Source organism: Trifolium pratense, linkage group LG4 (genome assembly GCF_020283565.1).
Source record: "Trifolium pratense cultivar HEN17-A07 linkage group LG4, ARS_RC_1.1, whole genome shotgun sequence".
NCBI classification, from domain to species: Eukaryota; Viridiplantae; Streptophyta; class Magnoliopsida; order Fabales; family Fabaceae; genus Trifolium; species Trifolium pratense.
In genome coordinates this window covers 29925774-29940917 of record NC_060062.1, presented here as the reverse complement: position 1 = coordinate 29940917, position 15144 = coordinate 29925774, and the positions used below count along the sequence as shown (strand labels likewise).

The 15144-nt window shown below is 32.8% G+C and overlaps 1 protein-coding gene across 1 annotated transcript; it reads right to left on the bottom strand.

Moving 5' to 3' along the window:
- Positions 1–2438: 2438 nt before the first annotated feature.
- Positions 2439–10379, bottom strand: LOC123881823 (cytochrome P450 CYP736A12-like). The gene is made up of 4 exons (XM_045930565.1): positions 9660–10379; positions 7590–8415; positions 3521–4104; positions 2439–3322 (listed from the first exon to the last, which is right to left on the bottom strand). The coding sequence occupies exons 1-4, from the start codon at positions 10338–10340 to the stop codon at positions 2480–2482; spliced, it is 2934 nt and encodes a 977-aa protein (XP_045786521.1). The 5' UTR covers positions 10341–10379; the 3' UTR covers positions 2439–2479.
- Positions 10380–15144: the final 4765 nt, after the last annotated feature.

Sequence of the window (15144 nt, the reverse complement as noted above, 5' to 3'; positions counted from 1 at the left end):
ATTCCTTTGGTGGAGTTCACTACATTGCGTGATCATTTTGTTCAGTTTACATCTTTAGCAAGTGGATCTCGAGCGCGCCGATCTTTTTTGCAGCTTATTTGGCTTGTGTGCGTTTGGGTTGTTTGGACGGAGAGAAATCATCGATTGTACAACGGCTCAACAGACACGCCCCATCTTTTGTTGGACAAGATTAAGCTATTCTCTTTAGGTGGTTGAAGTCGACGAGTATTACGTTAGCTTCAAACTACCATAGTTGGTGATCTACTCCTTTGCTTAGTTTAGGCCTTGTATAATTTGTTTATATTTGGATTACTTGACTCTTTGTAAACTTGTGTAGTCTACCTCAGTACGTCTTGTGCCAGGGGACTGTTTTATGTTAATATATTTCATTTTGGCTTGTTCAAAAAAAAAAAAAAATTCGTTCGTTTTTTTGTGTTTTCGGCCAATTTTAGGGTTTATAGTCGATTTTAGGGTTTTTAGCCGATTTTAGGTTTTTCGGCCGATTTTTTGATTTTTCGACCGATTTTAGAATTTTTGGCCAATTTTGGAGCTCCGACATTGACTGTGGTGGTCCGGCATTGGCTCTTTCTAAAATACAATTTTTTATTTTATTTTATTAAATCATTTAAAAGTTTTTTTATTTTATTAAATCATTTATAAATTCAATATGTTTTCCAAAATTTTAATATATTATATTTAAATCAAATTGAAACACAAGAGAATTGTCAATTCTTCATTTTTGGAAGGAACAAATCTTTTTCAAAATACTTGAAATTTAACAAATCCCTTAAATCATTACCCAAACAATAAATTTTAACTCAAATCATTGTCAATTCTTCAATGGATGCTCTTAGCTATTAAGAAACCCCTTTCCTTTCTTGTGTCACGCAGACAAGGACATGAGCAATGGGTGAGAGCTCAAAACTAACAAACAAACACACACCTTGTTTCTTTTTTACATTTTTTTTTCCTTTTATTAATTGGTGTGGGTTCCACTTGGAGAGTGAACCCATCAAACATTTTGATAAGGTTGAATTGGTATGCCACCTTCCAACAATTGCATAAGATATTTTTTGTTCTAAAGAGTTTAATGGCAAAATTTACACACCTTAAATCTTGAAAAATAGAGAATACAGTGTTAACTATGCAAATATCAATTGCAGGCCTAATTAATTATGTAAAGTGATGAATTAAGTGTAAAAGTACAGTTAACCAAATATATATATGCTAGTGATAAATCAGGATATTCTGTATCCGGTGCATAGTGTAGCAGAATACAATACAAAACCGCTAGATCTTATTTTAAAATCATTACTAGACTTGACTTATTTTAATTATTTTTATACAGAGACATGACTAGACTTAATTAATATACTTAACATCATTACTGCTAATAAACATATCTATATATATAATTCTTAGATAGTTCTCCTACTATCCATCTTAACCCTAATCCACATCACCCACTTACATCCAATTAAATCACATAATAATGTCATATCACTTCCTTATATTATATCATTCTCATCTCTATTTTTTTTTATATTATATCAATCTCATAATAAATAATAAAGAATTATGCTTCTCCAATTATCCAAAAATTGATGTCACAAGATGTTACAGTTTTCTACATTATTATTGAATTATACCTCTCAAATTATCCGACAATTGATGTCACAAGATGTTACACTTTTCTACATTATTATAACATTCCTTAGTAACAATGAAGATGAGCATAGTTGGATTCTCTTTCAACATTTATCCCATTTAAATGTCAACCGTTTTCATAGAAACAACAAAGAGTTTATAATTTAGTCACACAAAAAAATACGAAGAGTGTATACATTATTGACTTAATTACATTTCTATTGAGTTTAGTTTTTAGTTAAAAAAAAAATTACTCTTTCAAACCATAGCTCCTATCTACCCTCACGTGTCTGTTATAGTAGCTGGAAAAACAAATCTAAAGTTGAAAGTTCGAATTGTTCATGTGTGGAATGTAACAGACAAATACAAACCAAACTGAGGTTACGTCTATGAATATGTTGTTTGTTGATGAAAAGGTGATGTACTATCTTGATATACTTCTCACATTTTCACAAAATCTCTATTGATGTTTTTTTTTTATTATTGACTTTTTCCCTTTTTTTACTTTGATCATCCAGTGTGATAAGATTCTTGCTACTTTGGGAAATAATTTGGTTTCAAAGATAAAAAAATTGGTTGAAGAAGGATCAACATATAAGGTTGAAAATATATTGGTTGGAGGAAGTGATAAGTACATCACTTTATTATTATTATTATTATTATTATTATTATTATTATTATTATTTTCATTTTCACAACACTTATTGTTACAATTTATACGAATAATTTTTCAACATTATAATATAAAATACAACATAATACTTGTGCATCGCACGGGTGTGGGACTAGTATTGAATAAAAACATAGTTATGTATTGTCTTCTTGGACCTATTCATTCATGCTTGACATCACTTGACAAACGATAACTCGGAATTGCATGCAATTGTTGAGCTCTTGGTATAGAGAGTCCAAATTTCTCCTCCATATTTAAATTGGAAGGATTGGTATTATAGGGAAGTTCCCAATCAAAACAATGCACCAATTGAGCTATAACCAAATTAATACTAACTAAACCCAATTGAATTGCAGGACAACGTCTTCGACCAGAACCAAATGGTATAGATTCAAAATCGTGTCCTTGATAATTCATTTTCTTGTTAGCAAATCGCTCTGGATAAAATTCTTCAACGTTTTCTGACCAAACATTCGAATCTCTCCCAATAGCCCATGCATTTACTATAACTCGTGTCTTTTTCTTTATAAAATAACCATCAATTGTTACGCTCTCTCTACATTCACGAGGAACTAGTAAGGGTGCAACAGGATATAGTCTTAATGTTTCATCAATCACCATATCTAAGTAATTCAACTTCTTCAAATCCTTTTCTTCAACCATTCTTTTAGTTCCAACTTCATTTTGTATCTCATCTTGAAGTTTTTTCATCACTCTTGGATGCCTTAGAAGTTCGGATAAGGCCCATTCAATTGCGGTAGCAGATGTATCAACTGCTGCCACAATCATGTCTAGTAATATTGCCTTAATGTTACTTCGATCAATAACATGATTTTGTTCATTTTCATTTTCTGGATCGATGGTTTGGTTCATAAGAAGTATGTCGACGAAGTCTTCATGATGAGTTTTATCTACATTAGATCTTTGTTCATGCTCTTTTATTATTACTTCCAGAACCTCATCAAGTGATTTACTCGTTTTCTTGCACGATCGTGTTAACCCCTAACAAAGAGTTAAATTAACAAATGTCAATTGCTAATTGAATATTTTTTAATAATTTAAGAAAACCATGAAAAAATATTGTCAAGTAGCTTGGTGGCTAAAAATTTAGTTGATTTTTACAAACGAACAATGAAATTATTTGACTAAAACATGAAATTAAGTCGATATTAAATCATTTATTTTATTTTATCCACATACCTGAATATCAAATGCACCTAGCCAAGGAACATAATCAGCAAGATTAAAAGCTCCAACCAAAATTGTTGATTCTCGAACCAACTTCTTTAAGTCAAATTTTTCATACTTGCTCCTACCCAACATCATCTTATACGTAATATCTTCAATAAGATTCTCTACAACCTCACTAACATTCACAACCTCACCCACCAAAGCAGATTTCTCCAAAGATTTAACCAAAACATCCAACTCCTCCTTCCTAATAGGACCAAGCATCTCAACTTTTGAAGTACTAAGAAGTTTCAAAGTGCAAAGTTTTCTCACACTACGCCAATAAGGACTATACTCAGAAAAAGCCACCCCTTTGGATCCATAAGACAAGAGTTCAGATGCTTTAATCTTTGGTCGGCTTGCAAAATTGATGTCATGAGTTTTGAGGAATGATTCAGCTGCTTTTGAAGATGAAATGATAATAGCTGGAACTTGACCAAGTTGTAAGGACATGATTGGACCATATTTTTTGGAGAGTGATTGAAGTGTTCTATGTGGAAGTGTGCCTAATAGATGGAGGTTTCCAATTATTGGTAATGGTTGGGGACCTGGTGGTTTTTTATGGTTTATGGTTTTTTGTTTTGGATGTACAAAAAGTTTGAATAAAAGATATGTGAATATGAAAAGAAGGAAAGCAAGTATTGCTATTGATGCAGAAGACATGTCTACAATGAAATGTTTGTTTTGGATCAAGTATTAAAGCTGAGGAATATAAATAATTAATTCCAACTTGGTAACATTATCTCTAGTACGTTGGTCTGCTGCTATCTCTTAGAGATTTGTATTTCTCTTTGGTTGTCCAAATGACATTATTATTCATCTAGAATTGTCAATTGTGGTTGGTTTCTCATGTGGGTGGGGATCAATGCCCGACTAAAAAATTCATTATATATATATATATATATATATATATATATATATATATATATATATATATATATATATATATATATATATATATATGTATTTTAAGAGGTGACATCTACTGTACCCCTTAATAATTTGAAATTATTTGTCTAACGAGAACAAGTTACATAAATAGATTTGTTTGTAGTATTCACGAATAATTTATAATCGACTTTTATTTCACTTGCTATAACTTGTTCATATTCAATCATTGGTAATTACCCCCCAATTATACGGGGGTAAATTTTTAAGAAAACCCTATCAAAATATAACTCACTTTAAAAATATAATTGTATCAAATTATAAGTCACTTTACGATATCAATGAAATATTTAATGTTATTTTCTATTATGCTATTGACTATTTATTACCTTATCTTTTTTCAATTCTTCAATTTATTTTACTAATATTATATTAATGGAAGACACAATTTTATAAACTAACTCGTAATTTCTCTTTTTCATACAACATTAAATACATTTCTTAATTTGTGTAATATAGCCCAAAAATAACTTATATTTTGGTACGGAAGAAGTAACATTGTAAACCGATATGTAGCTTGTTGCAATAAGTGCCGATTGTAACATTAATTGAACAATCTATCAAGATAAATATGATCTTAAGACATAAGTTAAGATATATAAATATCAGCACCGCTATTTTACACGACAACCAATTTAACGAAAACAAAGATATTATATGTGTGCCATATTTACACACCAATGAAGAAAAATATAGCACAAGTATAATTTCTCTGTTTTCGTTAAATTGGTTGTCGTGTGAAATAGCGGTGCTGTAACAAAATTAACTTTCGTGAAAAAATAAATTATAACAATTATTCGTGGTTTGATTAGAAAAATGCTAAAAAAAAACAATTATTAGTGGTATGATTTATTGCACGGTACGTAAGTGATGGGCAAACATGATTGCATCGCACGGATACCTTATGATTAGGCGTCACGGTGTTCAATACATATTGGTGTCCGACATTCATATGACACTCGTACGACACGTGTTGAATAGCTGAGATCGGTGTTCAAAAAAACTCAATTTTTTCTTCACTTTGACACTCTTTTGATCGGTGTCCGACACATGTAAGACACTCGTACGACACATGTCAAACAAGTGTCCTAAAAAACTTTGTTTTTCTTATATTCTCCTTAGGCACATATCAGACGTATCTACTAGAATTAAAAATGTGTCGAAACAACAATATTTATCAATGAGAGATTGAAGACATTACAATTTGATTACAATATATTTAGTTTTTCGATAGTAAATTGATAAATAAGGTAAATACTATCATATCTTGTTTTAAAACTTTTTTTAAGAAATAATTTGCTCAAGTTAGATTTACATATATATTTTGATTCTCAATTTATAAATATATAGTAGTGTTGGTATCCTATATTTTTTACATTAAAGGTGTCCGTGTCGTGGTGTTCGCGTCGAAGTCCGTGATTCATATATTGCATCAACATATACAATAATAACTAACTGTCAAAGAATTACATGGACAGAATGCTAACGATAAAAAATCAATTACAGAGCTAATTACTGGGTAAAGACGTAAAGTGATCAGTTAGGGGTAGAATTATGGAAAGAAATCAGGACAAATCCCAGTCCAACTAGGGGCGGTGTTTCTTTTAACTCACTTTTATACAAACATATTAGACTTAATTAGAGCTATCAAAACGGGCGGCCCTTCTCATTTCGGTCTGGCCCGATCGAGCTTCGGATTTTGTCAGATCGGGCTAAAAAGCCCAGATAAAAAATTGGCTATCAAAATTAGTGCTCAAGCCCGGCCTGATACGGATTGTCGGGCTTTCGGGTCGGCCCGGTTTATTTATTTTTTTTAGTGCTCAAACTCAACATTATAAATATGATCAATAATTCTCGCAAGCCCTATTTTTACTCATCTGCTACCTACGAGTTTCTCACGCCCTATTTTTACTCATCCGCTATACTTACGAGTTTCTCGCCCGTCGTATTTTTACTCATCCGCTACTACGACTTTCTCGCGCGTCCTATTTTTACTCATCCGCTATATAAGAGTTTCTCGCACACCATATTTTTACTCATCCGCTACTTAAGAGTTTCTTGCGCGCCATATTCTTATTCATCCGCTACCTACGAGTTTCTCGCGTGTCCTATTTTTACTCATCCGCTACCTACGAGTTTCTCGTGCGTCCTATTTTTACTCATCTGCTACTTATGAGTTTTTCGCGCGCCCTATTTTTACTTATCCGCTACCTACGAGTTTCTCGGATGCCCTATTTTTACTCATCCACTACTTAAGTAGTAAAAATGAGAAATTTGAGGAGAAAAACATTGTCCGCTACTTAAGCAGCGGATGCTATTTGAGAAACTCATAGGACGACAAAAGAAACTCTTATAATACCAATTAAATTCAAATTATCGAAAACAAATTATTTATTTTAATTTTAAATTTTTATTATTATAATTTATTCGGGTTTGCGGGCCGCCCGTGGCCCATTCAGGCTAGCCAATATTTTAATCAGGCTTTTATCGGGCCGGGCTAGAAAGCCCAAAAACAATTCGGGCTAGGATTTTCAAGGGATTTTTCTCTCCCCACCTCCCGTGAATCTTTTATCCTCCTGAATTTCCAATTTTGCCCTTGAAAACAACTTCGGTTTGTAGAAACCGAAGTTTTTTTTTTGCCTTGAAAACAAATTTCGGTTTTAAAAACCGAAATTTACTCTGAATTTGCACTAGTAAAAATTCAGTTTCTGCGAACAGAATTTTTCTGCAAAGACAAAATTGGAATATTTGGGGTATAAAAGATTCACGGGGGTGGGGAGAGAAAACATCTTTTCAAGACCCAAGCCCGGAAAAAATCAGGTTTGGCGGGCCGGCCCATTCGGCTACCCCATTTTGACAGCTCTGGACTTAATATACTTAACATCATTTCATTTCTTCATAAACAAAATATAGTTAACATCAAGAAACATATGTCGAATAAAAACACATTATTGTCCGTCTCCATGAGTATAAGGGACATCACATTTTATATGCAGAAGTTGAGTTTTGAATCCAAAACATTTCCACTTATTCATCTTAGAAAATAAAAACATATAGCACTGCTCTTCTTGGACTTATTCATGCTTGATATCACTTGACAAACGATAACTCGGAATTGCATGCAAGTGTTGAGCTCTTGGTATAGAGAGTCCAAATTTCTCCTCCATGTTCAAATCAGACAGGTTGGTATTATAGGGAAGTTCCCAATTAAAAGAATGTACCAATTGAGCTATAACCAATTTAACTGTAACTAAACCCAATTGAATTCCAGGACAACGTCTACGACCAGAACCAAATGGTATAGATTCAAAATCTTGTCCTTGATAATTCATTTTCTTGTTAATAAATCTTTCTGGATAAAATTCTTCGGCATTTTCCGACCAAACATTCAAATCTCTCCCTATAGCCCATGCATTTACTATAACTCGTGTCTTTTCCTTAATAAAATAACCATCAATTGTAATACTCTCTCTACATTCACGAGGGACTAATAAAGGTGCAACAGGATATAGTCTTAACGCTTCATCAATCACCATATCTAAGTAATTAAACTTCTTCAAATCCTTCTCTTCAACCATTCTATTATTCCCTACTTCATTTTGTATTTCATCTTGAAGAATTTTCATTACTCTTGGATGGCTTAGAAGTTCAGATAAAGTCCATTCAATCACGGTAGAGGATGTATCAACTGCTGCCACAATCATGTCTAGTAAAATTGCCTTAATGTTAGTTCGATCAATAACAAGATTTTGTTCATTTTCTGGATTGATGGCTTCACTCGTAACCGAAAGAAGTATGTCGACGAAGTCTTCATGATCAGTTTTGTGTACATTAGTAGTTTGTTCATGCTCTGTTATTATCAATTCCAACACCTCATCAAGTGATTTACTCGTTTTCTTGCACGACCGTGTTAACCCCTAACATAGTTAAATTTAATAATGTCAATTGCTAATAGAATATTTACATATAATTTTTTTTTTAGTAATGGAAAAATAATAGAATATTTACCTATAATTTAACAGAACAATGAAAGCATTCAAAAATTGAAAACATACACGGAATTATGAGTTTATTTTTGGGTTAAATATTATTTTAGCAATTCAATCATATCAATTGTCGCTTTCATATTCATGCATGTCAAAAAATTTGTTTGTTTCTTGTTCCTCCAAGACAATTTTTTTCTGTTCTTGTTTTCTTTTTTAAGTAAACTTTTGTTCTTGTTGTTTTGGTTAATCTTCATAATATGAATTTACTCTTGTCATATGTGAATCATATTGATTTTACTCTCCACAATTGATGCCATATAAAAATTGATCCGAACTTTTTTTTTTGTTTACAATGAGCTGGGGATCGAACCCAGGACATATAACGTACTACCCAAACTCCTCACCACTAGACCAAACATAGTGACTTAGAACTATAATAATACTATTACAAGGACTAAACATAAACTATGTTATACGTGAATGCTAGAAACAATAAGATTAAGATTGTTGTTTTTAATTTTTATTGATGTTCTAGCATGTATCTACGATATTATTATAAATATATGGATTGATCGAGATAAGTCCTTTATAGTAAATTATGAATTGAGTTTGCTCTAGTGGTGAGAAGTTTGGGTAGAATGCATGAGATTCTAGTTTCGACCATCTGCTCCATTGGAAACAAAAAAATTATTGTGCCATTTCACAAACGTTTTAGGTTTAAAGTAAATTAAAAAACAACCAATCATAATGGATAAAAAGTTAAAAATGAAAACCAATCATAATAATTCATGAAACCGTTTTCATAATGGATATAAAAAAGTTTTACAAACATTGTGCCATTTCACAAACGTTTTGGGTACAAAATATATAGTTTCATGTTTTTTACCGCACGTATAAAGACAATATGGCAGTCGCAATTGAAAATTCACACATAAGGAGCACTCTTTTTAAATTTCAACAAAAGAAATTTGTAAATTTTGAGTTTTTTTTTATTTATTTAGTCATTTTTCAAGTTGTGGTTTAAATTCCGATCACCGCGTCCGACCCAATAATTTTCATATTTTTTTTGTCAATTAAACGATGATGTGTGAACGGTTTCATACTATTATTTGACTCGAAAATGAAATTAAGACCATATATTTAATCCTTTATATATTTTCATTTTGTACACATACCTGAATATCTAATGCACCTAGCCAAGGAACATAATCAGCAAGATTAAAAGCTCCAATCAAAATCGTTGCTTCTTGAACCAACTTCATCAAGTCAAATTGTTCATACTTACTCCTACCCAATATCATCTTATACATAATATCTTCAATAAGATTCTCTACAACATTACTAACATTCACAACCTCACCCACCAAAGAAGCTTTCTCCAAAGATTTAACCAAAACATCCAACTCCTCCTTCCTAATTGGACCAAACATCTCAACTTTTGAAGCACTAAGAAGTTTTACGGTGCAAAGTTTTCTCACATTCCGCCAATAAGGACTATACTCAGAAAAAGCCATCCCTTTAGAGCCATATGATAAGAGTTCAGATCCTTGAATTTTTGGTCGGCTTGCGAAATTGATGTCGTGAGTTTTGAGGAATGATTCTGCTGCTTTTGAAGATGAAATGACAATAGCTGGGACTTGACCCAATTGTAAGGACATAATTGGACCATATTTCTTGGAGAGTGATTGAAGTGTTCTATGTGGAAGGGTACCTAATAGGTGGAGGTTTCCGATTATTGGTAGCGCCGGTGGACCTGGTGGCTTTGTTTTTGGTTTTGGATGTAAGAAGTGTTTGAATAAAAGATATGTTAAAGTGAAGAGAAGGAAAACAAGTATTGGTATTGATGTAGAAGACATGTCTACAATGAATAAGGGTTTGGTTTTGAATTTTGATCGTACTAGGGCTAAAGAATATATAAATATATAACTCCATTTTGTGGATGGTGAGATGTTTATTAGTGAGTAGTGACAAGCAAATTTGTATTCCTCTTTGTTTGTCCAAATTAAGTTATTCTTGTTTGTCCAAATTAAGCTATTCTTATTCAATTGTGGTTGGTTTCTCGTGTAGGATGGGGGTCAAAGCCACATGAATTATGACTGAAAAATTTCATCTCTTTTCTAATATGAGTGCTATGTACAAATCAGACTAAAATGCTAAGACCAAATTGTAACGTTACTTCAAAAGTAACGTGTTGCAATAACTGCCAATCGTGACATTACCTGAAGCAAGGAGTTTTGACTATTTGAAAGTCTTGATCGAATATTAAAAATGACCATTAATAAAAATCGCAATAAAATTAAAAAATTTAAAATTATTAAAATAACTAGAACTAAAATCATGCAGATAAGGGCCCGATTGGTTCGATGTAGATGTAGGGGAGGGGAGGGGAGGTGAAAGGGGTAATCTTGACAAAAAAAAATTATGTTTATTAAATTTTTTTAAAAAAAAAACGTTTTTAATTCATGAAAAAAAAAAATTAAAAACAAAAAATCTCAATTATTAGAGAGATTTGATTGGTTAAAAAAACTTTTAAAATTGGCAAAAGAAATATTTTAAATTCATAGAACATTTTAAATTGTGAGGGAACATTTTAAGAAAATTTGTTTTTAAATTTTGTTTATTTTTTTCTTTTTTTTTTTTTTTTTGAAAAGATCAAAATGAGATATATATATATATACCAAAAAGTCTTCTCAGCACAAGACGTACCAAGAGAGACTAAAGTAAGTTACAACCAAAATCAAAAGTAAAACCAAAAGAAACTATACAAGGCCCAAACAAAGCATAGGACTAGACCACCAACTATGACAGTTTAAAGCTAAAGTACTACTCGTTGCTTTCAACCACCTGAATGAAAAAGTCTTGATCTTGTCCAACATATGAAGTAAAGAATTCGCCGAGCCTCTAAATAAACGATGGTTTCTTTCGGTCCACACAACCCACACACAAGCAAGCCAGATGAGTTGCATAAAAGAATGCCGTGCTCGAAGACCACCCGCTCGATGGTTTTATTTGTTTCTTTTTTTCAAGAATAAAAAATGTTTTTTTTTTTTTGAAAAAATGATTTAATAAAAAAAAAAAAAAATTTGTCAAGATTACCCCCTCCCCTCCATCTACCTCGAACCAATCGTGCCCTAAAAGATACTCCATCCGTTTTCTTAAAAGTGTCCGGTTAGAATGATAACACTACATTAAGAAAGTGAATTTTTGCATCTTAATTATATTCTTATTATACGCTCATCTTAATTTACCAATAAATTCCTACTTTTTTGCATCTAGTACTCATCTTATTTAAATCTTCAATAAACCATTATTATAGGTAACAAATTCTGTTTAAATCTGAATATAACAAGGAAGCAATAAACTTTCCTATCGTAAAAAAAAAAAAAAAAGAACAAACTTTCTTTTTGTTTTAAAAAAAAAAAACTTTAGTTTTTCAAATATATATAAAAAAAATAAAAATTTGAACAAACCAAAATGAGATATGCATATATAGAAAAAATAATCTCCTCGGCACAAGGCGTGCCAAGGGAGACTAGAAAGTTCCAAGAGAGTGCAAAATACAAATAAACAAAACCATAAATCTATATAAGACCCAAACAAAGCATAGGACTAGACCACCACATATGACAGTTCAAAGTTAAAGTGATACTCGTCGCTTTCAACCACCTATAAGATAAAGACTTGATCTTGTCCAAAATCTAATTTGCCGAGCCTCTAAACAATCTATGGTTTCGTTCAGTCCACACAACCCACACGCAAGTAAGCCATATAAAGAGCGCCGTGCACGAGAACCCTTAGCTGAACTAGAAAACTGAACAAAGTGATGTGAAATAGCTTGAGCAGACACCAAAGGGGAGCCAATCCACGAGCTGACAAGAGACCAAAGAGAACCAAAAGTGCTGCAAGATAGAAACACATGTTGAGCCGTCTCGATCCCTCCACATCTAGAAACACAATAATGAGCCTCCTGAGATAAAATGCCACGAGATACCAGGTTTGCTTTGGTATGTAACCTATCCCGCAAGAGATGCCACACGAGAATAGAGACCTTCAAAGGAACCTGAGAGTGCCAAATAAGACCTACCACAACATCCAAAGTAACCGCATCCTGAGCCGTCAATAACTGGTAAGCACCACGGACTATATAGCCTGTATCCAGGTCTGACTGTCACTGCCATCTATCTGGAGTATGATCCTGCAAGGAGATATGAAAAAGTAAAGTCTGACACTCCCCTAGCATCTCCTCCTCCCACACTCTCAACTAACGCCGCCACACCCACGCCTCACCACCTCCCCCCACCCTAAAGAGTACATCTCAGCTTCTGATGTCGATTTGTTTTTTGACAAGTCAAACAGCCTCCCAAAACGCTCACACAAAGGGGTCTCAACCACCCAGGGATCAGTCCAAAAGAAATTATCAAACTCATCCCCCACCTTCGTAACCTGCTCCTTGAACCACCCTCCCCCACCATCACCGCCACCATCCCGGATACGCTCTAATTCCCTCCACCATGCGGACCCTCTCAACCCACCCCCTCGCAATCTCCCTCTCTCTACCCCATATCTAGCTGCCAACACTCGAAACCACAGACCACCTCTATCCACCAGCATCCTCCAACACCACTTTCCTAACAAAGCCAAGTTAAACTCCCTCAACCTCCTAACCCCCAAACCCACATACTCCTTTCGTAAACAAATAGTTTTCCAATTAATCCAAGAAATCTTCCTAAAGTCCTCACTCCCTCCCCAAAAAAATTTAATTAAAATAGATTCAATAGAGGAAATAGTACTCGAGGGAGCTTTGAAGAAGGAAAGAGCATAGACAGGCAAAGAGGTCAAAACGAACTTAAGAAGAACCAGACGACCACCAAAAGAAAGGAAGCGACTTTTCCATCCAAATGAACAATTTTTTAAACGATCCAAAACTGGTTCCCAAAAACCTAAACGCCTCGGATCACCCCTGTTAGGAAGACCCAGATAAAGGAAATGAATTTTTCTCACTCTACAGCTCAAAGTTGACGCCGCCTCACCTAGCCAAGTAGCAGGTATATTAATCCCAACCAGCATACTCTTGTTGAAATTAACTTTCAGACCCGACATAGTCTCAAACAGCACAAGGACAAGCCGCAGAGACCCGACATAGTCTCAAACAGCACAAGGACATCCCGCAGAGCACGAACATTCGCCCAGCTTTTAGTTCCCATCAAGAGCGTGTCATCAGCAAACTGGAGGTGCAAAACAGACACTGGGACTATGCTACCAACATTGTACCCCATGAACAAATTACGTTCCACCATGGCCTCCATCAACATGTGTATAACAATAATTGACAAATGGTATCCTTAAAACACAAACTAGACAGTTCATTAGAAACGCTAATTATGATATAACTTGACACTTTTAAGAAAACGGATGGAGTATAGTAGAGATTTGAACCAAAGACCTTACACTCAAAAACATTAGAGGTTACCACTAAACTAATGATAAAGATTTCATATTTTATGAACATTACAAATATATAACTAGTATCGTAGGGCCTCAAATTTATTAATTTTTATTAACTCAATAGCGTCAAAATTTTGAGACCCCCCTCAAAATAGCTTTAACCAAAAAATTTATTAACTCTAAAAAAAAATTAACGCTAAATTTTAATTTATTAATATATAACCGTCGGATTAAAAATTAATAGTTGTGATAAGGATGAGAAAGAGGGTTGGGTAGAAGGGTTATACAATGACTATGATAAAGTGTTAAAATTAAAATAGAATAAAGAGCATCAAAATCTATATATACTTGCAAAATCAACAATATAGTCTCACTCGTTAAATACAAAGAAAAAGAAAGATACAATAAAATCATAAGATTTCAGAAACATATCATTCTTCTACAACACTAATAACCCTTCCAAATAGAAATTTCACATGCCCATATATGTATGAGGAGGAATATAAGACATATATATTATAAAATAATTAATTCACAAAACCGTTTTTATTATAGTGAGAATGTCAATCAAAAGGTTTGGCACTAAAAAAACATTAAAAGATGTGATTGTTTCACTTATTATCAAACTCTTGATTTATCCACAAAAAGAAATGATCTAAAGGCTATGATTGATTGATACAATTAGGGTTAGGATTAGTGGTAGGAGAACTATCTAGGATTTATATATATACTACACACTTACCCGTGCGATGCACGGGTCTTATGCGCTATTTTATACTATAACATCAAAAAATTATTTGTATAAATAGTAAATTTAAAATTGAAACAATAGGAGCAAAGATATTAATTTAAAACTTATTGGAGTCTTCATTATCACTTTCCAAAAAATTACTGCATTATTGAATTTGATATTTATATTAATTTGAAACTTATTGGAGCAAAGATAAACCAACTTAACTCATACTCAAATATCAAATATGATAAAAATCATACAGGGCATAACAATCATTAGTAAATTTTATTTTATCTAATTTTGACAAACTCCTTATATTTACAAAAAATTTGGACAAAAGATTATTAACAAAAACATTAACTATTTTGAAAAAAAAAAACAATAAAATACACAAAATAATAAAATGAACACAAAAAATAAAAATGAATAATAACTCAAAACAACAACAACAACAATAATAATAATAATAATAATAATAATAA

Bases quoted from the DNA above. Each gene is read 5' to 3' on its own strand.
- LOC123881823 (XM_045930565.1), bottom strand. From the start codon at position 10,340: ATGTCTTCTACATCAATACCAATACTTGTTTTCCTTCTCTTCACTTTA. The intron at 8,416-9,659 runs GTATGTGTACAA...TAACTATGTTAG, and splicing joins TAGGTGCATTAGATATTCAG to GGGTTAACACGGTCGTGCAA. The intron at 3,323-3,520 runs GTATGTGGATAA...ACTCTTTGTTAG, and splicing joins TAGGTGCATTTGATATTCAG to GGGTTAACACGATCGTGCAA.